Source organism: Pimephales promelas, chromosome 25, assembly GCF_988280905.1.
Source record: "Pimephales promelas chromosome 25, fPimPro1.hap1.1, whole genome shotgun sequence".
NCBI lineage: Eukaryota > Metazoa > Chordata > Actinopteri > Cypriniformes > Leuciscidae > Pimephales > Pimephales promelas.
Genome location: NC_142793.1, coordinates 25,424,570 through 25,451,477, shown reverse-complemented (window position 1 = coordinate 25,451,477; position 26,908 = coordinate 25,424,570). Strand labels below are relative to the sequence as shown.

At 36.3% G+C, this 26,908-nt stretch overlaps 4 protein-coding genes across 4 annotated transcripts; 2 read left to right on the top strand and 2 right to left on the bottom strand.

Annotated features, from left to right (window-relative positions):
* Positions 1 to 243: 243 nt before the first annotated feature.
* metap2b (methionyl aminopeptidase 2b) lies at positions 244 to 7,500 on the bottom strand. The gene is made up of 11 exons (XM_039662309.2): positions 7,305 to 7,500; positions 6,277 to 6,378; positions 6,132 to 6,191; positions 5,947 to 6,049; positions 5,694 to 5,855; positions 4,102 to 4,283; positions 3,915 to 4,009; positions 3,035 to 3,131; positions 2,851 to 2,954; positions 2,033 to 2,148; positions 244 to 1,193 (listed from the first exon to the last, which is right to left on the bottom strand). The coding sequence occupies exons 1-11, from the start codon at positions 7,462 to 7,464 to the stop codon at positions 941 to 943; spliced, it is 1,434 nt and encodes a 477-aa protein (XP_039518243.2). The 5' UTR covers positions 7,465 to 7,500; the 3' UTR covers positions 244 to 940.
* A 1,058-nt stretch (positions 7,501 to 8,558) lies between these two features.
* On the top strand, positions 8,559 to 11,618 carry cib1 (calcium and integrin binding 1 (calmyrin)). Its single transcript, XM_039662426.2, has 7 exons — positions 8,559 to 8,757; positions 8,866 to 8,900; positions 9,545 to 9,641; positions 9,781 to 9,934; positions 10,128 to 10,246; positions 10,332 to 10,420; positions 11,385 to 11,618. The coding sequence occupies exons 1-7, from the start codon at positions 8,707 to 8,709 to the stop codon at positions 11,404 to 11,406; spliced, it is 567 nt and encodes a 188-aa protein (XP_039518360.1). The 5' UTR covers positions 8,559 to 8,706; the 3' UTR covers positions 11,407 to 11,618.
* Positions 11,459 to 17,662, bottom strand: rccd1 (RCC1 domain containing 1). Its single transcript, XM_039662425.2, has 8 exons — positions 17,380 to 17,662; positions 16,672 to 16,884; positions 16,169 to 16,334; positions 14,712 to 14,833; positions 13,384 to 13,482; positions 12,869 to 13,018; positions 12,758 to 12,787; positions 11,459 to 11,805 (listed from the first exon to the last, which is right to left on the bottom strand). The coding sequence occupies exons 1-8, from the start codon at positions 17,582 to 17,584 to the stop codon at positions 11,648 to 11,650; spliced, it is 1,143 nt and encodes a 380-aa protein (XP_039518359.2). The 5' UTR covers positions 17,585 to 17,662; the 3' UTR covers positions 11,459 to 11,647.
* A 234-nt stretch (positions 17,663 to 17,896) lies between these two features.
* Positions 17,897 to 25,995, top strand: gtf2h1 (general transcription factor IIH, polypeptide 1). The gene is made up of 15 exons (XM_039662435.2): positions 17,897 to 18,049; positions 18,639 to 18,794; positions 19,978 to 20,170; positions 20,263 to 20,428; positions 20,878 to 20,971; positions 21,965 to 22,114; positions 22,229 to 22,308; positions 22,393 to 22,526; positions 22,609 to 22,696; positions 23,506 to 23,594; positions 23,705 to 23,822; positions 23,898 to 23,988; positions 24,131 to 24,246; positions 24,548 to 24,640; positions 25,187 to 25,995. The coding sequence occupies exons 2-15, from the start codon at positions 18,641 to 18,643 to the stop codon at positions 25,271 to 25,273; spliced, it is 1,653 nt and encodes a 550-aa protein (XP_039518369.2). The 5' UTR covers positions 17,897 to 18,049; positions 18,639 to 18,640; the 3' UTR covers positions 25,274 to 25,995.
* Positions 25,996 to 26,908: the final 913 nt, after the last annotated feature.

Here is a 26,908-nt window from a genome sequence, read left to right as displayed (position 1 = left end):
ACCTGCTGAAAATCAGTTTTATACTGAGGCAGGCCCGATTGCTCTTAATCTTTTCCTGTTTAAATAAATAAATAAAAATAAAAAATAAAAGTGTGACCCAATTTTGTCTAGAATTGACAAAATACACATTTTCAAGACAGATATTCATTTATGGTTAAATTCTACATTTCATAAATTGAACATCAGACTTGGATACACATGGAAAAAAAAAAACAAAAAAAAAAACATGAAACAACTTGCAGATCACAATTTCTTATAAATTTTATTTGTACTTCAAAATAAAACACCGCATGTGCTTTATTCCGAGAAAGGTGATTTCAAACAGGCTTTACCTGAAATCAAGCATAGCCAAAATAAAGATGTTTACACATCATCACCGCCACTTTTGTTACGAGTGCCCACTCTTAGGGGAAAGCATGTTTCAATGAGTATTTTAGTATCTTAGGGTCTATGTTACATTAAAGTCTGTTCTTGCACTGATGAATAAAGCCAAATCCCCACATTTAATAATATCTTGTCCTCTTTCAGCCCAAATGAGCAATTGAATCAAACAGAAAAGGAGAAACAGCACTTAATAAAGAAAATTAATCAGAACTAGAACATCACTCTTAGGCCAAGATTTGTGTACAAAAAAAAAGTGCAATATTAAATGCGCAACAGCCTAATCCAGATGATATTGAAAGTGTGGTTTTGACTTCAACACTTGTGGTGTTGTCTGCATTTACAAAATGTTTCTAGAGCACTTTACGGGTGGGCACATCTGTGTTGCACCACGGTTAAACAAGGGGACATCTTTACCGCCAACCATCTTTCATACAAACAGATACTAGCATGTTAAAAACGAGAAGGCACAGCTTATTAACTTACTCAGGCCTTTACCCATCAAATACTCATGTGATAAAGCAGAGGACAGATTTATAAAAACAGGTGACGTGGAGGCCTAGTAATCGTCTCCTCGGCTGACCACCTCCTTGCATGTGGGTCTCAGCAGGATGGTGTGTTCAAACTGGGCCGTGTAGCAGCCTTTGGTGTCGCACAGAGGCGGGTAGGGGTCGATGATGCCCAGGTCGCAGAGGTTCTTCAGCGCCATTAAATATTTGCTCTCACCGAGGCGATCCAACCAACGGCGGCAGAAGGCGAGAGTGCCGAAGTTATCGTTGACCACGTTCAACAAGTGCTTGGCTCTGGGGAGTCTGGGAAAGATGAATATTACATAATTCAGTTGCCTATTTAGGGAACTTTAAGCATCATATGCGAGCTCCCAGTACATTAAAGGTAATATTCACACAAAAAATGGGTCATCTAGCCCTTGAGTTGTTCTGAACCTTTATGAATTTGTTTCTTCTGCTGAATTCAAAAGTTTGCAATCAAACAGTCGATGAGCCCCATTAAGACCCTTATTCATCGTCTGGTGTCGTTTAAAGCCCTTTGAAGCTGCATCGAAACTCTCATTTGGACCCCATTGAAGAACAGAGCAAGGCGAGCATTTGTGCTTATAAAATTTAATTTTTTTAAATTTATTTTTTAAATGAGCGATCGTTTCGCATGATAAGACCCTTATTCATCGTCTGGTGTCGTTTAAAGCCCTTTGAAGCTGCACTGAAACTCTCATTTGGACCTCGAACCGTTTGGACCCCATTGAAGTCCATTATATGGAGAAAATCCTGGAATGTTTTCATCAAAAACCTTAATTTCTTTTCGACTGAAGAAAGAAAGACATGGACATCTTGGATGACTTGGGGAGTGAGTAAATTATCAGCAAAAGTTTTTTTAAAAGTGAACTACTCCTTTAACTTCCATAGTATGAAAAAAAAATTCTGTGGAAGTCAATGGGGCTCATTTTGTTTTGCAGAAGAAATAAACACATACAGGTTTGGAACTTGAGAGTGAGTAAATTACAGAATTTCATTTTTTTTTTTTTGGTGAACTATCCCTTTAAATGTCAAAGATCCTCTGATTGGCTGTGATTGACAAACTGCTTGTCACTGGAAACTTAGTTAGGACATGGTGTCAAGATTAGCATGTTTCTCACCTTATTGGCACATGACCAACTTCAAAGTTTTTCATGTAATGGGAACACTCCATGTCATCATGCACCATCCCTTTCCCAGTGCTGCCAAAGGTCTCGATGGCATAAACCTCTCCTTCCTGTAAAAGAGGAAATTCAGCAAAATGACAAAACTAAACCTTTAAAAATTAGATTAACAACACTTAATCATTTTACCTCAGCAAAAACACATTAAACTGATCGAAAGTGACAGTAACGACATTTACAATTTGTATTTAAAATAAACACTGTCCTTTTGAACTTTCTGTTCATTAAAGAATCCTGAAAATAGTGTTATGGTTTCACAAAATTATAAAGCAGCACAACTGTTTTTAACATTGATAATAATTAGAAATGCTTTTTAAGACTGATTTCTGAAGGATCATTTGACAAGTGGCATAATAATGCTGAAAATTCAGCTTTGATCACAGGAATATATTATTTAAAATGTAATAATTCATAATATTGCTGTTTTCACTGTGTGAAAACAGCATGAGAGACCCGTTTCAAAAACATTAAACAAAATCTTACCGACCCCAAACTTTTGAGTGCTAGTGTACTTGACTACACCTCTCTTTAAGCCCTGTGGCGTGACTGATAGAGGTTGTGTTGTTGATAATTGTGGCACACCCAAACTCAGCCTTAAACCCTCAGAATGAAACTCTCAAAGAGTGTCTGTCCCTTTTCCTAAGATAAAAATTGTCTCCAAATACACAGCCTTCATTTTCCTTGTTCTGTTAAACTCTAAATGTATTTAAAAAGGGTTAAAGCCATGTTCAAATCTGTAGTAAGTCAGGACACACCTCCATCCTGGTGGCTTCGCCTCCTTTCACTATCGGCACCGTCTTGCCTGCATGTATTCGGTACTGTCCAATAGAGTGGCCATTGAGATTTCTGATTGGTTTCACTGGAAAGAAAAATAAAGTAATCTGCAACATCATATCTTGTGTTATTACAAGTCTTTGATGTTAACGGTACTATTTTTACCTTGATATGTTTTTCCATCAAGATCCACTTCGTAAGACTCCATAACCTCTTGAATTGATTCTCCAATGTCACACAAGCGAACATCAATACCTGCGCACTGAAATAAAATCGATGAAATGCCAATAAAAAAATGCAGATAGTCTTTTTATACATTTAACTTGCACTACTGTTCAAAAGTTTGGGGTCAGTAAGATTTAAAGGAGTAGTTTACTTTAAAAAAAACTTTTGCTGATAATTTACTCACCCCCGTGTCATCCAAGATGTCCACGTCTTTCTTTCTTCAGTCGAAAAGAAATTAAGGTTTTTGATGAAAACATTCCAGCATTTTCTCCATATAATGGACTTCAATGGGGACCAAACGGCTCAAGGTCCAAATGAGAGTTTCAGTGCAGCTTCAAAGGGCTTTAAACGAACGTGCGTCACAGAACAGAGCAAGGCGAGCATTTGAGCTTATAAAACGTAATTTTTTTAATTTATTTTTTAAATGAGCGATCGTTTCACTAGATAAGACCCTTATTCATCGTCTGGTGTCGTTTAAAGCTGCACTGAAACTCTCATTTGGACCTTGAACCGTTTGGACCCCATTGAAGTCCATTATATGGAGAAAATCCTGGAATGTTTTCATCAAAAACCTTCATTTCTTTTCGACTGAAGAAAGAAAGACATGGACATCTCGGATGACATGATTTTTTAAAAGTGAACTACTCCTTTAAGAGTAGTGACGCTGAAAATGCAGCTTGGCCATTACAAGAATAAAGTATTTTTGTACTTTTTACTGTATTTAACTGTAATATGGCAAAGATTAACAACATTGACAAAGAAAATAAATGCGTCATGTCACGAAAATATTATCACAATGCACAAAGGTGAGAGAGACTACCTTAATTCCAGTATTTGTGGCATCTTTCACAGCTTCCAGCAGTTTGTCGTACTTTGGGTTGAAGGTGACGGTAAAGGCACAGTCAATGATTCGACCTGGAATGCCACAATAATCGAACATCTCTAAAGATCAGCAAGAAAAGCACCAGGAGGTAGTCAAGCCAGATAAGGAATGATTAAAGCCGCACCATTAATGTGCGTGCCGAAGTCGATCTTGCAGACGTCGTCGTACTGGAGAACGGTGGGGTCTCCGGCGTTAGGAGTGTAGTGAGCCGCGCAGTGGTTCAGCGAGCAGCCGGTCGGAAAAGCCAAACCAGCATTTAGACCATTTTCCTTGATCAACTTCCTGGAACAATCCTCCAGTTTCTCACTGTCAGCGACAAAACAAGATGTGAATGGTGGATTAGTGCCAATGAGTGTCAATATGGAACTGCTGCAACTAGGGATGGGCAACCATTAATCGCGATTAATCGCATCCAAAATAAAAGTTTGTTTACATAATATATGTGTGTGTGTAGTGTGTATAATTAATTTGTATATATAAATACCCACACATGCATGTATATAATTAAGAAAAATGTGTTATTAATATATCAAATATTTATATTTATATATAATATTAATTGTGAATAAATATATATAAAATATATACATGCACATATTTCTTGAATATATACATGCATGTGTGGGTATTTATATATACAAATTAATTATACACACACATATATTATGTAAACACAAACTTTTATTTTGGATGCGATTAATCGTTGCCCATCCCTAGCTGCAATTATGGCTGTAATATTTCTCAACAATAAAACCTCAATGCGATTTAATATAGTATACATACATTGCGTTTCAAAGTGAAGTCAACAAATTTGGGTCGCTTTAACATGCTTTTAATGAATGCAACATCTTTCCAGACTTGTCATTTATTTATTTGTTTATTTAACAGGGACAATGCAGAGTAACACTGATACAATTTCAAGCAGCCAATGCTCTACATACACACACACACATATATATATATATATATATATATATATATATATATATATATATGAAGAGTTCAGATGCAAAAGCCTCTAAATGCCATTTGAAATTTTCTTCTAAAATGACCATTTTTATCAAGCTTGTATATTTAAGTTCAGTAATTTCACTTAAATGACAATTAATAGGTAATTATCATTGACATTTAAGTGAAATTACTGAACTTAAATATACAAGCTTGATAAAAATCAAAAAAAGAAGAAAATTTCAAATGGCACTTAGAGGCTTTTGCATCTGAACTCTTCATATATATATATAAGGATTGAAAATGATAAAATAAGAAGTCCTTAATAAAAGAAGCTTTCAGTTCTGTCAAAATAAATTTTTGATGGTTTAAAGTTTGACGGAAAAGAAATTAAGACACCAGCAAAGATGCTTAGCAAGTTTTATATTTAGCAATATTAATAATAATAATAACATATTTTAAATGATGTACAATATTAATAATGTAATATTAAATAATAATATTTTACAGCCATATAAATAATCACACAATTTTGTCCAAATTGTGTAGCCCTGAAAACAGGCACAGAAAACCCAATTTTTTTAATCACAAAAAAACCCTATATAAATAAATTATATATATATGTATGTATGTGTGTATATATATATATATATAGAGAAAGAATTTAATAGAGACATGTTTGCATTTACTAATGCAGCCCAAAAGGTTTTATATCACATTTAATGAGTTTCCAGCCCATACAGTAAAGCTCATGATGGTTTTGCTCACCAGATCTCGATCATGGTCATGCCCGGCTTGATCCAGCTCATGACGTACTTCCTGACCTGCCGGTGAGCCTCGGCAGCCTGTCTGAAGTCATTCCACATGTCCTCATTCGCCTGATCCAAAAACTTCTTCTCCTCGCTGGTCGTCCTCCACGCCGCAGACCGTCTGCAAAGATAACACACACCCACTGTAATGTTTCTTCAGACTGGTTGACCACAGGTCTTCGAGTGTGTCAATAAGCGGCTGTTGTCAGTACCCATCTTGCACAGGTGGATATTCACATTCCTGGCCTTTGGCGTAAACTCCACTGGTGTAAAGCTCACAGATGGGAACAGACGGAGGATCTGTTTGAACTTTGGCTGAAAGAGAACAAGGAATATGAACTACATAAACATCCGGGCATTGTGTATACAGTATGAAGTACTTGAATAAATCACTCACGGCCTTTCTTTTTCTTCTTCTTTTTCTTCTTCTTTCCAGTGGAATCTCCCTCCTCACCATCTGCCAAAATAAATCAGCAAGATTCGTGCTCAAACCTACGCTTGTCGCACATGGATTAGCAATGTTTAATTAACTTTAGACAAACCTTCCTCCGGCTCGTCTTCTTTCTCTTGGTCTTCTAAAGTTTGTCGCTCCATTTGTTTGGCCACTTTGGTGACGTCCGACTCTCCTTCACCCTCATGGTTCCCTATGCAGAATAGCAGTAAAGTATTTGAGTGGATGTAATACGGTTACTTTTTAGAGCAAATTCAACTCTCTGCTTGACTACATTTTTGATTAAGTATATATGAAGAGTTCAGATGCAAAAGCCTCTAAATGCCATTTGAAATTTTCTTCTAAAATGACAATTTTTATCAAGCTTGTATATTTAAGTTCAGTAATTTCACTTAAATGACAATTAATAGGTAATCTTCATTGCCATTTCAGTGAAATTACTGAACTTAAATATACAAGCTTGATAAAAATGATCATTTTAGAAGAAAATGTCAAATGGCACTTAGAGGCTTTTGCATCTGAACTCTTCATGTACTCTTTACTCCAATATATCTGTAATGAGTTATGCGATTTCTTGTTACATTTTGCATGACTATCTTCAGCAGTTTATTTCTGCAACTGTTAATAAACATAATATGATCGCTCTCCTCCCAAATCAACTGTTCCTTGTTTTTCACTGGCATTTCACCTAAATTCATTATGAGTACAAAATACTAAAGTACAGTTAAAATCAAATGCTCAAGCGGTATTGGTAAATTGTCATGGATCATTTTTTCCTGTGTGGCATCTGTATTTTTATTAAGTATGGTTTTCAGGGACTCTTTACACTTCTGCAGAATAGTCAAGGCAATTCGATGTAGGTTTTGTAATGCAACATATAACGCACGTGGAGTCACATAACAACATTACACAACTGCCTAGTTTAATCCCTCAACCAGCCTTTAACATAACACTCCAGAGCATGAGATAAACACGAAGGTGTGTTAAAACACGTTTAGTCTCTAGTCAAAGAATGTCCTCTGATTTAGATATTAAAATAGCGAGCTCTAATGGGTTAACGTTAATCAGAAAGGGCAGTAAAAGGCAGGGCCACGAGACACTTTCCTCCGTCTTTATTACCTACGGATGCCGCTTTTCCCTTCTTCTTCTTCTTTTTCTTCTTCTTCCCGGTTTCGTCCACGGGATCCGCGTCTACTTTGGGAAGGTGAGAGTCTCCGTTCGGTAAAATCTGCATTTTTGCAGCTACGGACTGCTGCTCTTTCGCCAGCTCGTCCGCCATGATGTGACCGCGCGAGGGATTGTGGGAGAAGCCTACGTCATGGGGGGGCGGATGACTGCGAGTAGAGCTGGATGGACTCTTTTTTTCTGTTTTTTTTGTTTGTTTGTTTTTTTATCTTCTGTTCATGTTCTGTAATTGTGTTCATGCAATAAAAAAAATAAAAATAAAAAAAAGAGCTGGATGGACCTCGAGAAAAGGTCCAACGTGCTAAACTCATCCTGATCCCGCAAAACTTGATCCTCTATTATAGTTATTACATGTTTTCACAGCACGAAAAACATAAATGTATGTTTTTGAGCTCCAGGTGAAAAAAAGCAAAATGTGCTTTTATTTGGTTTAAATTTTTTTATTTATGTTTTTAAAACCAACTGGGTTTGTCTTTATTTGACCCAAACATGGATTGAAATAACCTAGCATTTTTTAGAGCGAATTACTCATACGTCTCACTATCGAATTAAAAGCATAACACAATATTAAAACCTCAAAATAACCTTGATCACCTAAGAAGATTAATTGCTATAAAATGTTTATTTATTTCATGAATAAATGAATACGTCATAGTTGGCATGATAATTTATTATTTGTGATGTGACGCCACCTTCTGAAATTATTGGCAAATTGCAGATCCAAGACGGGGCAACATGATATGATATGAATAATTTAACGTGTTTCCTTCCCAACATTTGGTCGGAATAATATATGACATCACAATCATAAACCATAGACACATTAGAACTAACATACAATAACAAGGTGTAATCAGATTCTCCAGGAAATTAATATGTATTAAATACACGTTGATCATCAGTATTATTCACTGCTTGTTATAATAACACTGTAACGTTAAACATGTAGTATAGGGTAAAGTTCAAATCTGTTAGTTCCCTAATTACTGACAATCACACAGTCATCCTCCACATAAAAACATAGTTATATGTGCAGAAGGTATTTTTATTACAACTAAACATTATTTCCTTGTAATAAAAAAAAATCCCATCTAAAAGAAGATAAGAGAAAAATCCATTGTGGTCTTTGAACGCCAAATCTGTTTCCATAGCAACTGACGTCATCCAGGAAGCGGAAGCGTAGAGCCTTTCGACCAAAGTTTGTTTAGCCTGTTGGCTAAAAACAGCAAAACTTCAGCCAGTTGTCTTGGTTTTTATGAAACAATAGTAACTTTAATCCACTTTTTTTGTAGTTTAGAGCTAAAGTACTATTCGTGCAGAACAAAAGCAGGCGGTAATGGGGGGAACCGCGAGTAAGTTGCCGAAAGATCTTCTATCAGAGTATCAGGTGAGACAGACATATGCAATATATTTATTATTTATGAACATAAATGTATTTTTCATAGAGAGGAGTTGCTTTTATTTGTTTATATTTTCTCCTTTTTGTGTAACACAGGAGCTTACATTTCTCACCAAGCAAGAAATCTTACTGTAAGTAAAGTCATGATGTACTTAATTTTTTCATATCTAAACTGTTTTACAATTTTAAGTATATCTTTAATATTTCTATTCAATTTTATTTATTTTAGTAATTTTATTCCAGTCATCTGCCAAGACCATTTTAATATTCATTTAAGTTTTTCACCTAATATTTATATTTTAACTTTGTCAGTCACTGAAAACCAAAACTGATTTTGGTTGCACTTTATTTTAAGGTGACGTAGTTACATTGGACTTACTCAAATATTCATATTAATTAACTAAGTACTTACTATAGAGTTACGATTAATTTTAGGTTTAGTTACTTGTAATTTTGCCTAATTTACTAAAGTACATGTAGTAACAAAGTGTTCCTGATTCTTATATAATTTTATATATTTGTATTAATATTTTCACATCTGGTACATTTTGCTTTGGCATTCCTTGTAAAGTCATTTTTTTAACAGCAAGGAATTAATTTACGTGTTGTGATGATAACTAAACTACATGAACATACAGTAAAGTTATTGAAAGTGGCTCTGAACTTATTTGGATGCTTAACTAACACTTAAAAGTGTTTGAATGTCATTGCTTTGATAATGACATTCAATGTAACGATACTATTGTCATTGATTATCATTTGATACTTTGTTTAGGGCACACAAAAGATTCTCTGAGCTCCAGGGCAGAGAAAATGGGCCGTACAGCTCCAGGGTGTCCATGGAGAAGATCCTCACGCTTCCTGAACTGAAGGTAAACGATAAAGTCTGTACTCTGGTCACAATTTAGAAACCATAATGTTTCTTAAAATAGGGTTCATTTTCTAATTTCTTATAATCCTTCGCCTATTCAACTGTATATATGCTGTTATCGTTGTTTCGATCCTTCACAGTCGAACCCCTTCCGGAAAAGGATTTGTCACGTCTTCTCGACCTGTGACTTGAGGGATGGCAGCTTGTCCTTTGAGGATTTCCTGGACCTCTTGAGTGCCTTCAGCGATTCTGCAACGCTGGAAATCAAGTCCCATTACGCCTTCCGGATCTTTGGTAATAAATGGAAAAGATTGAGGTTTAGGGTGTGTTCACACTTGGCATGTTTGGTTGGATTAAAACAGTAAAAAGGTGTAATAGTCGTGATGTTGCCCATCACAGTTCAGTACAGCATCAAGTCCCGACCAAGCGAACCGAACTAAGTGTGAACCGAGCAGCAGTTCTTGAACATTATTCTGTTTCGCCGCAGACTTTGACGATGACGGCACACTTGATGCTCGAGATCTGGAGAAGCTGGTGAACTGCCTGACGGGCGAGACGGACGACACTCGCCTCACTGTAGAGGAGATGAGGCAGCTCATAAGCAACGTGAGTCCGGTGAATACACACATGACCAACGAGAAAGACATCTGGCAGATTAACTTTACTAACGTGAACAAATGTAATCGTGCAGATCCTGGAGGAGTCGGACATCGATAAAGATGGAACGGTGAACCTCTCCGAATTTCAGCACGTCATCTCCAGATCTCCAGATTTTGTCAGGTGAGAGAATTTCGCTTAATGTATTTTATTTACAAATTGGTCAGCTGCTGCCTTTAGTTTAATAAGTTTTAATTCTGAACGTTTATTGTACAGGGCTGCGTTTCTCAAAAGCATCGGTGGCAATACTTCGACAATCAACTTTGCACGACACAGTTTTCCACTAAAAATGAAAACGCTTTCTACATTTTGGCCGTACATTTACATCGTAATGTTATTGGCTCCGTGTAAAATACAAAAAACGTGAATTAGTGAAAACGGTGTAACGTGTTTAGTCTCTATAGACGCATAGTGTTTCTTTACAGTGAGATCGCCATCTAGTGGCCTGGCAGCAGAATACAGCGATTTTTAATCGTTTTCGAATCCGTATGGGATCGTTTTAACAATGCTGTCGTTTGGACACGAAAAACGTTTTTAGTACAGTGATGTCGTGTAAATTATTGTCGGGTTACTATGATTTGGGAAACGCAGCCCAGTTTAGTTTGTGTTATTTAGATAATTGCTGAAAAATAATATGATAGTAAGTGATAAAATATTTTTATTTTAGTATTAATTATGTACTGTGTATAGCATTTATTAATATTTACATTTGATTATTTTATATTTTCAGTTTTATTTTAGTAATTATGTTACGTGATTTTATCACTTATATTAGTAAAAAAATATATATATAGCTTTATTAATTTATTTAATTTTTTTGTTAATTTTAAACATTTCGCAAAACATTTTATTTGGCTTACATGATACAATATAATTTCCCATCATTTTCTGTTGCAGCACGAGAATGATAAAATACATAAAGCATCAGTTACACACTTCATTTACATCTATTACATTTTGTGTTAGTGAAAAAAAGTGAGAAAGAAATATGAAATTGCCTAAACAAAATGACAGGATAATTGTGACTTGTGAACTCATAAGGGCGCAGTTGTCCCGATCCTCACTGATTGACGATGTTCTTTTGCAGTTCATTCAAGATTGTGTTGTGAAGTTTCCACCGAATGGAAGCGTCTCTCTCCGGTCCAGATTTTTCACCTGAGCTTTTAATCTGTCAATAATGTAGCATGTGAATGTATTCTCTCGTTTAATGTTTCTACTGTTTATATGTTTGAAACATTTTTTACTAACTCTACTTTCTATCCTGTATTTTACATCATATATTTGTACCTAATTTAATAAACTCTTAATACTGCAACTTTGACATCCTGGTATGAAATGGGTCCGTTTCTGTCAGGACGGAGATTGTTCTTTCGGCACAGCGGACACAAACGTGTTCCATAACCCACAGACAACGTCCTGAACACACATGCTGTGCGTAGGGAAATAATCCACCAGCGTCGGCTCATCTGTGCTGTCTTCACTGCAGTGTCCCAGCTGTCCATAATGACCTAATAATGTGACAGACGGAGGAAAGGCAACTTTTAGCACTTTTGAAACAACAATTGGAACAAAACCTTTTGGGAAAAAAACAAAAAACTTTTGAAACAAAACCTTCTCAACCAATCAGAAGGTTTATTCAGCGAGCAAGGACTCAAAAGTGACAGTAAAGACATTTATGATGTGTTACAAGAGATTCTATTTGAAATAATACACTCTTTCTGAAAATTGAAATCTTCACCCTTCATTTAAATATAATAAAAAAAGGTGATTTTGTAAACATATTGTGTATTAGTGAATTGATTTATTTGTAATAACACCATAAAATATCTTAAATTGAGGAGACATAGTTTTTGACCAGCATGTCATGCAAAGAAATTATGAACACGTCAAAAACAAGAGAGAGCCAAAAAATATTAATTACTGATTATGTTGTGGTCAGTGTGAGCTTTTTGTGGGCTTTTTTAAGTGCATTTTTACATAGTAAAATAAAACTAACTGCCATTTTTGCCAAATAATAAATACCATAACCAAGTTTTTGCCGTTGTCATAACCATGTTTTTCCTTCATATTTATATGTTGTTGGTTTAATCATACTTGAAGGGTTATAAAAACAAACAGAAATCACAGCCATCAACTCATGAAGCAGCACAACTTGTTTTCAACATTGATAATAAATAATAAAACTTTCTTGAGCAGCAAATCATCATATTAGAGTGATTTCTGAAGGGTCATGTGACACTGAAGACTGGAGTAATGACAGCTTTGATCACAGGAATAAATTACATTTTAACATATTACAACTAAAAAAATATATATTTGTGAAAAATATTTCATTATTGTATTTTTGTAGCAAATGCAGCCTTGGTGAGACTTCTTTAAAAACATTAAAAAAATCTTAAATCAGTCAGTCTATTTACGTTAATTTACATTTAATAAAAAATAAAACAAGCGAAGTCTTACCCCATCCCCAGGTGTACAGATCCCCTGTACCTACAAAGAAACAAGAAAATAATAAAGTCATGATATTTCATGTCCATCCTCGAGTCCAGTTCACGCTCCCGGTGACGTCACCTGTGACGGCGGCTGTGTGACGTGACCCACAGCTGATCCCGCTGATCTCCGACACATCAGGGACGTCCACTAGAGCAGGGAACGCTTGAATTGAGATGAACGTATCGGCGTGGTCCTTTTCATCTTTATTTACGGTCTGGACAGTGTTTCCTAAACACAAACAGATTTCACTCATATTTCAACCAATTTAAAACCATCACGTTGAACAGTCGCATCTGAAGTGTCTCAGCTGAAGGACATAATACATTATTTCTCCGCTTTAATATATTTTCTTATCGGGCTGATAACAATAACATTAAAAATTCCTATTTTATAAAAATTCCATCCCTATTTATTTCATGCTAGAGGAAGAGATGATCGGTTGAACTGAGGTTCGGCAAAACGCTATTTATTGTTTGAATAACACTGACAGAAGTTTGTTTACCGCTCTAATCCAAAAAATGGATGCGTGAGAGTTGGCAGCCCTGAGTAAACATTCATATGTAAAGTCATATTTTTAGTTTTAGTCCTTTTACCATCGCTTTTTGCTCTGTGTTTTTCCTCCTCCAGGCCTCTAGATGGCAGACCGAGCTGCCCGCTCTCATTCCAGCCCCAGATATACAGGTCCCCGCCAGCTAAACACAATAAACATTTATTTCAGACCGATTTCAGATGAACAGTCAGTAGAGTTGAGTTGAACTTTATTGTCCATGCTGTTTGTCACAGAGCGGTGACATAGATACTTTCACATTTATGCTTAAAGGGATACTTCAGGATTTATCATTAAGCTTTGTGTTAGTAGAAAACCTGTAGTAATTTCGAATTACCAATTAATATGGATGTTTTGTCCAGAGGCTAAAGACTACAGTCAGACTACCCGCCCATAGAGGGCGATCTCACTCACAGAATGAACACATAGTGTCTTTTTTTGGAAGCTACATAATGAATGGCGACTGTAGAACGCAAAAGCCCAATCCCGGACATTTTGGGCGATCTCGAAACACATTTTCAGGCAGACTCATCACGGAGACTCACTAGTAGCCTAGACTTGTTGTTTAACTACAACGCTCTGTTACCGGTAGGTGTGGCCTCCTAGGGCAGCGAAGCAAGTGCATTCTGGGAGTTGATGTCTTTCATCCACATAAGCCAAAAATATATTTTCTGGCTTTATTATCAGTCTCGAAAGCTCCGAAATTCAAAAATAATGTCATTTCTTCTACATAAATGACCCATTTTAAATACACATTCATCTTTCGAGACATGAAGTATCCCTTTAAAAACACATAATTAACCAAATAATACAATTAAACACTGTTTCACTCCCTTTAAAAATTTTTACGATTTAAGATAATCACTGCCATTTTATTTATTTTTTTATTCAATAAATAAATAAATAAAAAATAATAATAATTTTGAGTCCACTGCAAAAATTTATATCCGTACTTAGTATTTTTGTCTTGATTCCAATCTCAAAATTCTTAAATCAAATTGCATTTACTAGATGAGTAAGATAACATAAGATATTAAGTCGAGTTTTTGCCTAAAACAAGTAAAATCATCTGCCAACAGGGTAAAAAAAAATATATACATATTGCTTCCAGTTGAATTAAGATCATTTTTCTTACCCCATTTCCCCATAAAACAGGACATAACATCTTATGGCATTTTACTACTTCAGTAAATGCTTGATTTAAGAATTTTTATTATTTAGAATTTTATCGATATTTTTATCGATATTATCGATAAGAATTTTATCGATATTTAGACTGAAAACAAGCCATTTTTAGCAGTGTGTTTACAGTATGCTCACAGAGAGCAAGCAAACGTCTGGATTTGATGGGGAGTGTGAGTGTGATAGTCTCACTGCTGACAGAAGCGGAGTGCCAGCTCCCAGCGGACACTGCTCGCATCGGGACGCCCCACAGCGCCTCCACGACCTGAGGCTCGTCCTGCGACGCCAGCGCGCCGTGACCCAGCTGACCGTGACTGCCAAAACAACACACCATCTTAAAAACATTCATCATGCGAACTACATCGAGCACGTTTTACACCAAACAAAATAAATAATGCTTAAAATGATGTAGTCTCGAAAAGGCCTTTTTTTGTAATACAACATTTTTTTTGTATACATTTTTTAAATAAATTTTTTTGTATAAATTAGAGGTGGTACAACAAATACTAAATAATATTTTTTTTCATATTTTGTGCTATTTTATCAATATTTATGAACTATTATAGTATCTATTAAAATGTAGAATTAGCTTTTATTTTTAGAATTTTGCTTTTTATTTAAATTTTAGTATTTTTAATAATTTTATTTTTGTTTTTTATATTTTTGTTTAACTAAAATTTTTCGCAATTGTATTACTTAAATCGAAACTAATTTTATTTCAATTAGTTGCAATGGCAATTTTTCTATTTAAGTTTTTTTTTTTAAGTTTTTCATCTAATATTTATATTAGCTTTTTTTTAATAACCAAATTGAAATGAATGTACTATATTTTAGTTCGATAATGTTTTTAATTCAATATTTTGTATTTTAAGGGTTTTTATGGTGCCCAATCATATGTATGCAATACTTATAATCCATTTATTACCTGTAAATAAATGAAATTTCCAACATAAACTGCCATAAACTAACCGTCATAAAGACACTTGGCAAAAAGTAAAAAAGTGAACTTAAAAAAGACATTTATATTAGAGGGAACCAAAGCTAATAAATATATATATATATATATATATATATATATATATATATATATATATATAATCTAAATATATAAATAAATCTAAACAAGCTGGTTTCCAAATTTGAGGTTGAGATAAATTAAAAAAAAAAAAAAAAAAAAAAAAAAACAGCACCAGTGGGTAAATTGCCATGAATATTTTTCTAAATATGCTTAAATTTATATTTGAAAAATTTGAAAAATGACACAGATATGTTCTTGACAGGTTTTGTGAGACTCACCAATAAATCCAGATTAGATCTACAATTAATCTAATTTATATATATATATATATATATATATATATATATGTTTGGGCAATATAGTCATTCCTTAAAGCATAAACTCACATTAACGAAAAAAATGAGCATTGTTACAGTATAAGTAAATAAAAATATAACAGTTCATGTTAGCCAAGGGTCTATTAAATAATAATATTAACATTAAATACTATAAAACACTAAAATGAACTAAGATTAATAAATGCTTTAGAAGTATTTTGCATTGTTAGCTCATGTTAACTAATGTAGTCAACTAATGGAACCGTATTGTAAAGTGTTAATTAAATGATTAATACTGGCAATCTTCCTCGTACCTTCCAGATCCCCAGGAATACACAGTCCCGGCTGACGTCAGCAGCACCGCGTGTCCTGTGCCCAACGCCAGGCTCACGACACACAGCTCAGAGCACAGCGCGCGGAAGAAAGGAGGTCTGGGCATGACGTACCCGCCTGGCACCAACGGCAGCGGGACGGTTTGTCCTGTTTAAAGGGTTGGTTCACCCAAAAATTAAAATTATGTCATTAATGACAAGCCCGTCAGACCTCCGTTCATCTTCAGAACACAGTTTAAGATATTTTAGATTTAGTCCGAGAGCTTTCTTTGTAAATGTGTACGGTTTATGGACAAGGACAGTATACCTTACACACATTTACAATGAAGGGACAGAAAGCATCAGACTAAATCTAAAATATCTTAAACTGTGTCCTGAAGATGAACGGGCTTGGTCATTAATTACATAATTTACATTTTTGGGTGAACTAAGCCTTTAATATGAAAAAACGGGGGAGTGTTCGGCTGAGCACATCTATATATTACCGGTATTGCCAGAGAGGTCTTGCTCCCTCTTCCACACAAGCTTGTTTTGTGGCTTCTGTATTTCCCAGCATTCCACTCTGTCTGTGAAGTTGAGCGTCAGGTGTGTTTCGCTGATGAGAGCGTCTGCGCACCCCCGACTCTCTGGAACAGTGTCTTCACACACCTGTTCTGATGACCCGGACCCGAACCCTGACACACACACATGACTGCCACCTGATAAGTAGTTAGATATATTATAATACGGTATATGTGAGCAAAGGATATGCAGAAAATGTAAATGTTATGCACAAAATATTAATCATTTTAAAATATTAATACAAAATAATAAGGTTCATTAGTTAAAATTATTAACTAACAATGAGCAATACATTTGTTGCAGTATTTATTAATCTTTGTTAATGTTAGTAATAAAAATACAGCTGTTCATTGTTTGTTCATGTTAGTTCACAGTGCATTAACTAATGTTAACTAATACAACCTTTGATTGTAATAATGTATTAGTAAATGTTTAAATTGGATATATAAATGCCAAAGAAGTATCTACGGTAACTACGGTAGTTAACTAATGGACCTTACTGTAAAGTAAAGTGTTACCAGTTCTTTTATTTTATCATAGCTTAGGTAGTGTATAGTAAATATGACTAATATTGTAGAAAAACCAAGCAAAGTAAAATCATCTATTTAAGAAAATATGTTTGTATCACTTACCGTCTGAGTGATGCACATGCGCTCTGGAGCTCCAGCTGGCTCTTACTCTACAGTCTGATCTACACACATCTGAAATCAGGACAGGTGTGTTCACTTTACAGGTTACATCTGCCGGCCGTATCTGACTAAAGCCATTGAAACCAAAACCAAACCAATTCATTCTTCTGGTGATGAACACAAAGAAAGAAGTGTCACTTGCTTTCATGTGTAAAAGTTGTATTTTCGTCCCATCAGCACCAACAAGGAAAGTAGTCGGAACACGAGCGATGTCCGCTGTCAAAATAAAGGTTGTGTTCTAAATAAAAACACAATCGATATGTTTTATGATTGTAATACGGAGCGTTCTATATTATTTTTTTTAGCAGTCTATGATTATATTACATTCTATTGCCGTTATATTCTATTACTGTTCTATTATATTATATTATTAAAATGGAATCGTGTACAGCACTTTTATGTTGAAGTATATTCCGTTTCGCCGCCATTATGAGGAAGCGCGTCACTCTTTCTCGCTTCACTTTGTTTCTAAGGCGGATCTGAGAGCTGCTGTCACTCACGGCGTCCGTAACGACTGTAAATAAAACACAAATACTGACATTAACACTGATTTCACTTCGATTGCCACAAGATCAATATTGAGGCTTCAGCTTCAGCTGCTTTGGAGCGCCAGGTGAGGGTTTATTAAATTGAAATAAAACAGTTAATTAAACTAAGTCACCGGCAGTGAGCGTGAGTTCAGCTTTCAGTTGCAGATTTCAGATTCTTCACCTTTTTAAATGTGTTTTGTTGTGTCTAAACACTAGTTTAGATTCTGGTTTTCTGCCTATACTGAGAATGAGTCTTAATTAATTGACTTTAACAAAGGGTTTTGTGAAGAATAAGTGACATGTGCTAGTACTGTTAGCTCCATCTGATATGAATCTGATTTAATATCGGATTAATCTGAATCTGTCATATCTGACTCGATTTCTACTCTGAGTCTGATCTGAATCTGTTGTCATATCTGACTTAATATCAGATATAGATATTTAATATCTGTCTTGAATCTGATTATTGGCTCTTTTGTCTCTAATTTCTGCATGTTTTGTTTACTGAGAGCTGCTAAATGCAGCTTCTTCACAAGTTTTTGAGTGCATTGTTTCCTTCACAAACCACAAACTATGTGATGAGCCATTTTTAATAAGGAAGTTCAATTTATGTTCACATAATAGACTGTCCTGCATTAATAATGAGGATTGGACGTCCCTTTGTTTGTGTAGCCATGGCGTCTCTGTCCGAGGAGGTGTTGTTGGTGGTGAAGAGGGTCCGTCAGAGAAAGCAGGACGGGACTCTGTACCTGATGGCCGAGCGGATCGCCTGGGGTCCAGAAGGGAAGGACCGCTTTTCGGTCAGCCACCTTTATGCCGACATCCGCTGTGAGTTACACCCACATTTCAGCCTCATTTGGGTTTGTTTAGTGTGGGTCACCAAACTTGGAGGTAAACTCTGCAGGACCGAATCCAACATTATGCATGGATTAATAGAAATCCATTTTAGATGTTTCTTTGCAGTGAAATCGATGTTTAACAGTGTATAAACTTTTCAAGTTCAGTCATGAAATATGGTAATGTTGAAATCACAAGTGAGACATAATCATGATTCATGTTTAGTAGTCACTGCTAGCATGGAAATGTAGTTTGTGGTTAAAGAGCTCACTCAAATTATGTTGTAGCCAGCCGAACTTACCCCGTGGCTTACCGGTAGAAACACATAATCCTTGCAGTTTCAGAGACACTTGCCATAACAATCTGGCCTTTTGTTAAAATCCCTCAGATCTTTATTCATGTCCAATTCTCCTGCATCTTAAAGGGATAGTTCACTTTGAAATACATTTTTAGTATGTTTTATCTTACCTCAAGGGCATCCAAGATGTAGGTGTGTTCATTTCCACAGTATTTTAAATTTTGATATTTTTAGGTCAAACCGTTCTTGTCTGTCAGTCATATAATGGAGGTCTATGGTCACCACCTCAAAGAGCATGCGCAGAGAAGTCCAGATTAAACATGATTTAATGACTCGTAAATGTAAGTACACATTGATGGCCTAAGACACGAAACGAGCGGTTTGTGTGAGAAAACCAACAGTATTTATATCGTTTTTACCTCTTGTTGCTAGCGCCCTCAGATCACTTGGACGTGGCTGTGGTTACAAGAGGTAAAAACGATATAAATACTGTTGGTTTTCTCACACAAACCGCTCGTTTTGTGTCTTAGGCCATTTACGAGTCATTAAATCATGTTTAATCTGGACTTCTCTGTGCTGCTCTTTGAGGTGGTGACCATAGACCTCCATTATATGACTGACAGACAAGAACGGTTTGACCTAAAAATATCAAAAAATGCTGTGGAAACAAAGACACCTATATCTTGGATGCCCTTGAGGTAAGATAAAACATACCAAAAATTAATTTCAACGTCAACTATCCCTTTTATATGTGGACTTGTTAGGAGATGATCAATGATATTTTCTTCACCTGTGACTGGTCATAATGTGTTTCCTCATCAATGTGTATATATATTTATTTGTTTGTTGACTTTTTTTTCTTCTATACCTGTGCAGGTCAAAAGATCAGTCCTGATGGAAAGGCGAAGATCCAGCTCCAGCTGGTTCTGCACACTGGAGAAAGCAGCACCTTTCATTTCGCCAATGAGAGCACCGCACTGAAGGACAGAGACGCCATCAAAGAACTGCTACAGCAGCTCCTGCCCAAGTTCAAGAAGAAAGCCAATAAAGAGCTGGAGGAGAAGAACAGGTGAAGTTTAGCTCGCATCTCATTATTGTGTCACTATGACAACACCAGCAAATCGGTGTTGGTTGACCTCCAGCTGATGCGTTATGTTTCAGGATGTTGCAGGAAGACCCTGTTCTGTTCCAGCTCTATAAGGACTTAGTGGTGAGTCAGGTGATCAGCGCTGAGGAGTTCTGGGCCAATCGGATGAGCCTGAATTCTGTGGAGCACTCCCTCGGCAACAACAAACAACAGGAAGTGGGCATCTCTGCTGCCTTCCTAGTGAGTTTAAACGTATTTGCGATAGTCCTTTCTTCCCTATTGTGATATACATCCAAGGTAAATGGCATCCGGAATGAGAAAAAATGTAGGAATTGATTGGGTTGTAGGAAGTTGGGCGTTGTGAACTAAATTGACTTTGAATGCCAGATTGTGGAGGATATTTAGTCCACACGTCATGAGGAGAACAGATGTGTTTTGGAGGAGGTTAACGTTTTATGTTTTACATTTCTGCATTTGGCATTTCACATTCTTACCAGCTCTGGCTTTCACTGGGAATCGAACCCATGACCTTGGTGTTGCAAGCGCTGTTTGAGCTACAGGAAAGCTGATTAAAGATTTTTGAATTGTTAAAAATTACAAGTCCATATGAAATCCATGGATATCATGGTGATTTAACGAGGGCATTTACAGTGTAAATTTACCTCATGATCATGTGATCGTGGTTTCAGGCTGACATCAGACCACAGACAGACGGATGCAACGGCCTGCGGTACAATCTGACCTCTGACATCATCGAGTCCATCTTCAGGACTTACCCTACAGGTGAGATATGTGATTAAAGGGATACTTCACCTCTGGAAAGATGAATGTGTGTATAAAATGGGTCATTTATCTAGAAATTAGTTTTGAATTTGGAGATTTCTAGACTGAGAAAAGCCAGAAAATGTATTTTTGGCTTCCTCCTACAATGACGATTTATCGTAGGAGGAAGTGAAAAAGGTAATAATAATAATAATAATTCATTACATTTATATAGCGCTTTTCTCTGCACTCAAAGCGCTTTACATAGAGAGGAGAATCTCCTCAACCATTATTATATATTATAATTTTTAGAGGATAATGTTATACTCTATTTTTTTATTTTTTATTGAAAAATACTAGATTATATGTTTTATTATGAACTTTTAGCATAAACAGAAGTTTCAATGATTAAAAGTGGGTGCATCAACTTTTTGTGGCAAAGGTCAGACCTCCTGTTATGATCCAGATTTGTTTTTTGGTGCACTCTTGTCATAAATTCATCAATTACTCTTCCTACATAATTTGTAACACAAAACAGGGGTCGAATATTTATTTAGAAGTCTTAGACCTTTCCAACAATATATAATGTGTCATAATCAGATTAGGATTTAATAGAAATATAGTGAAGTAAATTTAGGCGTCCCGGTACTGACGGTGACAGTTAAGGGGTTATCATTTACATTTGAAGAGTTCAGATGCAAAAGCCTCTAAGTGCCATTTAAATTTTCTTCTAAAATGATCATTTTTATCAAGCTTGTATATTTAAGTTCAGTAATTTCACTTAAATGGCAATGAAGATTACCTATTAATTGTCATTTAAGTGAAATTACTGAACTTAAATATACAAGCTTGATAAAAATGGTCATTTTAGAAGAAAATTTCAAATGGCATTTAGAGGCTTTTGCATCTGAACTCTTCATTTACAGAATTTATAGCTGTTTTGAGACTTTAGGGACAAATAAAATGCTATGAAAGTGTCGAATATGACCCTTTTCTGTCTGTCTTTGATCGCAGTCAAGCAGAAATACGCTGAGAACGTTCCTCACAACATGACGGAGAAGGAGTTCTGGACGCGCTTCTTTCAGTCCCATTACTTCCACAGGGACCGGATCAGCACGGGCCAGCAGGACATCTTCTCCGAGTGTGCCAAACAGGACGAGAAGGGTACTGTACCTGTTTTGAGATCTGATATGCAGGCATCTCCCTTGGACTGGTGACATCATCTGAGCGTGTTACATGGCTCTTCTGCGTCTGAGTTTGTTTATTCACATTTTTCAGGTCAGAAATCTATGGTGAACCAAGGAGTGAAGAACCCAATGGTGGATCTGCTCTCACTCGAGGATAAGACATTAGATGAGGTGAGTGGCGTTGGACTTTAAATGGCAGTTCCTCTCCATGTAGGATTGTTTGGTGAAACTGGTTCTCTCTGTGTTTCTCTGAAGGGTTACGGCACAGCTAAAGTTCCCACTTCATCAAACACCTCAAACAAATCACTGAGAGAAAACAGCAACTCCGCCATAATCAAACGCTTTAACCACCACAGTGCCATGGTGCTGGCAGCCGGCCTTCGCAGAGCGTAAGCGACTCAGCAGCGAGTGTGCGTGTTTGCATGTGTTTGCATGTGTTTAATATGCTGTGTGTGTGTGTGTGTTATATAGGGATGCTCCCAGTGATCAAGCCAGTGAGACCAGCAGCACTGATGGGAACTCCAGAGATTCAGATTTCTTTCAGCCGCCACTCAAAAAGGTGAAACGCCACTCGACTCGAGGTTGTGCATTACAGGGATTTATGGATGTTGTCAGGCACGACACAGATGTAGCAAAATGTAGCTTTATAAATACGACCATTTTGCAAGATGTAAACAACACTGGTCCAGAAGCACTTCCTGTTTCAGTTTTTTAACACTACATAAAAGCTGGGATAAAATACAACCAACAGAACATATAAAACTGAATCAAAAAGTTAAACAAACATTTTTAAGATGTTTTCTTTGCGTGTAAAATAAAGAAAACAGCTACAAACTGAAACAGGAAGTGTTTCTGGACCAGTGTTGTTTACATCTTGCAAAATGGGCTATATAATAGTAAATGCATTTTTATAATTATCCATATTTTTGAAAATTATGCTTAGGTGAATCATATTTATGAGAGAAGTCATAATTTCTGCATGAAGAGTTATTGTCATAATTATAACTTTTTGTCAAAGTTTCAACTTTTTATCATAATTATTGCTTTCTCATAGTTATATATATACAAAGAAAAGATTTTAAATCTCAGAAGTCGTGTTTTTGTAATAATTACATTTTTTTATGTCATATGAGACAATCATATGTCTCAGTTTATGGTTTCGACCCCTTACTTTTAAGCCATAATTTAAAAAAAATTTAATTTCTAACAATAATGACTTTTGATAATTATCCACATTTTGAAACATTTAATTTAAAAATAAATATATATATATATAATTGTTAATGAAATGTTAGTATTTAATCCGTTTTTCTTTTTTTTTTTAAACATGAATAACGCTAGATTCTCATGTTTTTTGTGTCTCTTCAGGTGAAATTACAGGAAGCCATAGAATATGATGACCTTCAGGGTGAGAGTGTGCGTAAGACCATCGCTCTGAACCTGAAGAAATCAGACAGGTAAACACCCAGCGTCTTTATTCAGCATCTGCCATAATCCGTGTAGATGTTTAGATAATCTACAGATCTTCATATTAAGTCTTTTTGTTTAATGTGTTTGTTCCTGTAAGATATTCCCACGGCCCGACTCCGCTGCAGTCGCAGCATTACACCACCAGTCAGGACATTATCAACTCCGTCAGCATTATCCAGCAGGAGATGAGGAACTATAAACCCCGCCTGACGCAGGTACACCAGTGAGAGGTCGACGTGGATCTCGAGGCTTGCATTCTAGACTGTGTTTTATTTTCTGGCCTGTTTTAGGTGATGTCCAGCAGTGCAGCGAGCTCCGCCATCACGGCGCTGTCACCTGGAGGAGTTCTGATGCTGGGCGGAGGCCAACAGACCATTAACCGTCAGTGTTTGACCTCGCACTGTCTATTCATCCCATTATAATAATAATATTAAACGCACCCGCCTCAGCTGAGACTTCAGTGTGAGGTCTCATTACTGTCCATTAACTTGATCTATTCTTTTCTTTGTGTTTATTCATATAGAATTAGTGCCCACTGATGTTCAGGGCGAGCTGAAGCACTTGTACACGGCCGCTGGAGAGCTGCTCCGACACTTCTGGTCCTGTTTTCCCGTCAGCACTCCTTTCCTGGAGGAGAAGGTCATGCAGCACACCTGCAATTGCTTCAAATTAAAATATTTCCAAATAAAAAGTATATTTTCATTAATAGAAGGAAAGTAGAAAGTGCTGCACTTTCAGTATCTCTGTGCTCTTTGGGTGTTGGGATGGTTCCACTCATTGGAAAAACAATTTAACGCACTCGATTAATTCAAGCCATCAAAAAAAAGGCTTTTTATATTTTTCTAAAAACTAATTAATCGAACGCCTTAGTGTATTTTTGTACTTGTATTGTTTTTTCGCAACATTATTTGTTTTATCTGTCGCTCCCTTCTGCATACAGGTGGTGAAGATGAAATCTAACCTGGAGAGATTCCAATTGACGAAGCTCCGCCCCTTTCAAGAGAAGATCCAACGGCAGTATTTGAGCACTAACGTAAGGCCACGCCCCCTCCATTTACTGTAATGGGTTCTCTGAATACTGCTTAGAGTACACATGAATAATTAATGCAATTTCCATAATTGTGTGTAAAAACCCTCCTTGTGTGGCACTTCTTAAATGAATATATGATGATTTGACAATGCTAGATGGTCTTAGATAATAGTAACACTTGTGATCGTTGTAGGAAATGAATGGGAAATGTTGAAATCCAGCTAAATATTTTTACATTGTCTTTTTTCTAATGCATAAAGACTATTTTATTACATTATATAGAAATAAATGGTGCATAGTTTATAGTGAACACTGTCCATGAAATCCCCTCAAAATATTCAATAATTAATATTTTTGCAACACAACATAGTACATTCCTATCATTAAGAAAAGTTACGAGTGTGACCCTTAAAAGTGCTCACGAAAAGTGTTTCCCTGTGTAAAATGTATGTTATTTGAGGTTTACGGTGTCTATAATTTTTTTAAGGGGATTTATAAATATTCTAATGCACTACGTAAGTAATTCCTTGTTTTTTCTGATTGCAACAGCTAACGGGCCACCTGGAGGAAATGCTTCAGGCTGCGTACAACAAGTTCCAAGCCTGGCAAACGCGCCGAATGATGAGAAAAACCTGAGGAGACTGTTAGAAAAGGATGAAAGATAGAAAAGACTCTGGGTGAATTTAAAGAAAAGGGAGAGGAACAAAGACATACTCTCTCAGCTTGGGCCGACTGGGGCCTGATGGGTGGATTTTACAGCCAATCAGAGCTGGAGGTGCTAGTGAGCATGTCTGCCTGGGGGAGGAGCTTGAAGAGAGCAAATTGTGTAATCTTATTGGTCCACTTGGAGACGGGCTGCACCAGTCAGAAATAACTGTAATTATGTACTTTTCTCTTTTACTTTGTTCGTTCCGTTCCGTTTTTTTTGCCTTTTTTTTCAGTGGATGATTTCATTTCCTATAAGATGTGAAATTTTAACAGAGTTGTATTTCTACAATGACCAAACTTGGCTCAATGATACCATGGAAAGATCTCAGGAACTTATAACGTTTAATGCAAAGGACTCGGTTTGAGGGAAAAGCTTTTAAGTCAAGGATAAGGAGGACTCTTTACAAATCGGATAAATAGTTTGAATCCTCCCGAGACTTGAGGCTGATTGGAAATCAGTCGCTCAAGACATGCCAAGGGGAGGGGTATGGCAATACTGTAAAAATAATAGTAATAATAATTTCTATGTAGTGCAAGTACTGATCTGTGTGTCACAAACACGTGTACATGCTCATCCGCACTGCTTCATAATGTGTCTTCTCTCCGTTGTGTATGTTATTTCAAATAAAGTCAAGATTTAAACAATTAAACTGGTGTGTTTCATTAAAAGAGCTTCCTCAAAATACTCAGGTAACCATCAGAGAGGAAACCCCTGAAGAGGAAACACTTTTATTTGATTGTTTTCAGAGACAGGAATTGAATTTTGCATTGTTTTTCTTTAAAAAAAAACTCTACTTCCTTGGATCAATTGCCACATGTTTCTTCTAGACATAGTTTATAACAAATAATGTCGGCTCAAACCGAATTGAGCAGCTTAATGTAAAACAAAGAGATTTTGAGCAACTAAAAATGAAGTTTCCACTGTAGGCCACTAATCAAATGTAAAACTAAGAAGTTAACTCTTTTTGTATTGGTCTCAGACTTTATGCTGTAATCAATACTGTTACATTCTCTTCTCATGATCCACCATACAGTTCAGTTCTGTGCTTGATTTGGTTTGGCCCGGACCAGAGTACTTCTCTGAGATGTTAACCCTGCGTGAGCACAGCCGGTTGTTATGGTCTTCAAAACAAATGGTTTTGGAAGTCCCAAGGTCAAAGGGGTGATCAGGCATTTGCAGTTGCTGCTCCGAGACTCTGGAACAAGCTACCCCCTGATATTCACACAATTGCTGATTAAAACTAAACTTCAAACCCACCTATTTAGAATGGCTTTTAATACACAGTAATGTTGAGACAATTTCAAGTCAAGTCACATTTATTTATATAGCGCTTTTCACAATACAGATGTTGGAAAGATGTTGTCCGACAGCACAGCCGCTCCGATTCTGCTGGGGTGGAGTCCATCTGCGCGGTACGGCCTGGGTCTCTCCCAAAACAGATGCCAATTATTTACAAAGAGCAGTTTCTGTTCATTACACAATAACATTAACCATTCATTTAGTGCAAATAGTCTACTGAACACACTATGGAAACAAACAGTATTTGTCTTTAACGTTACTGT

What these genes read in the sequence shown, in the direction of transcription:
- metap2b (XM_039662309.2), bottom strand. Translation starts at nt 7,464, where the DNA reads ATGGCGGACGAGCTGGCGAAAGAGCAGCAGTCCGTAGCTGCAAAAATG. An exon ending in AGAAGACGAGCCGGAGGAAG is followed by an intron (nt 6,192 to 6,276) that starts GTTTGTCTAAAG and finishes TTATTTTGGCAG; the next exon opens with ATGGTGAGGAGGGAGATTCC. An exon ending in TGATGGAAAAACATATCAAG is followed by an intron (nt 2,955 to 3,034) that starts GTAAAAATAGTA and finishes TTTTCTTTCCAG; the next exon opens with TGAAACCAATCAGAAATCTC.
- cib1 (XM_039662426.2), top strand. Translation starts at nt 8,707, where the DNA reads ATGGGGGGAACCGCGAGTAAGTTGCCGAAAGATCTTCTATCAGAGTAT. An exon ending in ATCTTCTATCAGAGTATCAG is followed by an intron (nt 8,758 to 8,865) that starts GTGAGACAGACA and finishes TGTGTAACACAG; the next exon opens with GAGCTTACATTTCTCACCAA. An exon ending in ACCAAGCAAGAAATCTTACT is followed by an intron (nt 8,901 to 9,544) that starts GTAAGTAAAGTC and finishes TACTTTGTTTAG; the next exon opens with GGCACACAAAAGATTCTCTG.
- rccd1 (XM_039662425.2), bottom strand. Translation starts at nt 17,584, where the DNA reads ATGAAAGCAAGTGACACTTCTTTCTTTGTGTTCATCACCAGAAGAATG. An exon ending in AGACCTCTCTGGCAATACCG is followed by an intron (nt 16,335 to 16,671) that starts GTAATATATAGA and finishes CCCTTTAAACAG; the next exon opens with GACAAACCGTCCCGCTGCCG. An exon ending in TCTGTACACCTGGGGATGGG is followed by an intron (nt 11,806 to 12,757) that starts GTAAGACTTCGC and finishes TCACATTATTAG; the next exon opens with GTCATTATGGACAGCTGGGA.
- gtf2h1 (XM_039662435.2), top strand. Translation starts at nt 18,641, where the DNA reads ATGGCGTCTCTGTCCGAGGAGGTGTTGTTGGTGGTGAAGAGGGTCCGT. An exon ending in GCATCTCTGCTGCCTTCCTA is followed by an intron (nt 20,429 to 20,877) that starts GTGAGTTTAAAC and finishes TCGTGGTTTCAG; the next exon opens with GCTGACATCAGACCACAGAC. An exon ending in CTTCAGGACTTACCCTACAG is followed by an intron (nt 20,972 to 21,964) that starts GTGAGATATGTG and finishes CTTTGATCGCAG; the next exon opens with TCAAGCAGAAATACGCTGAG.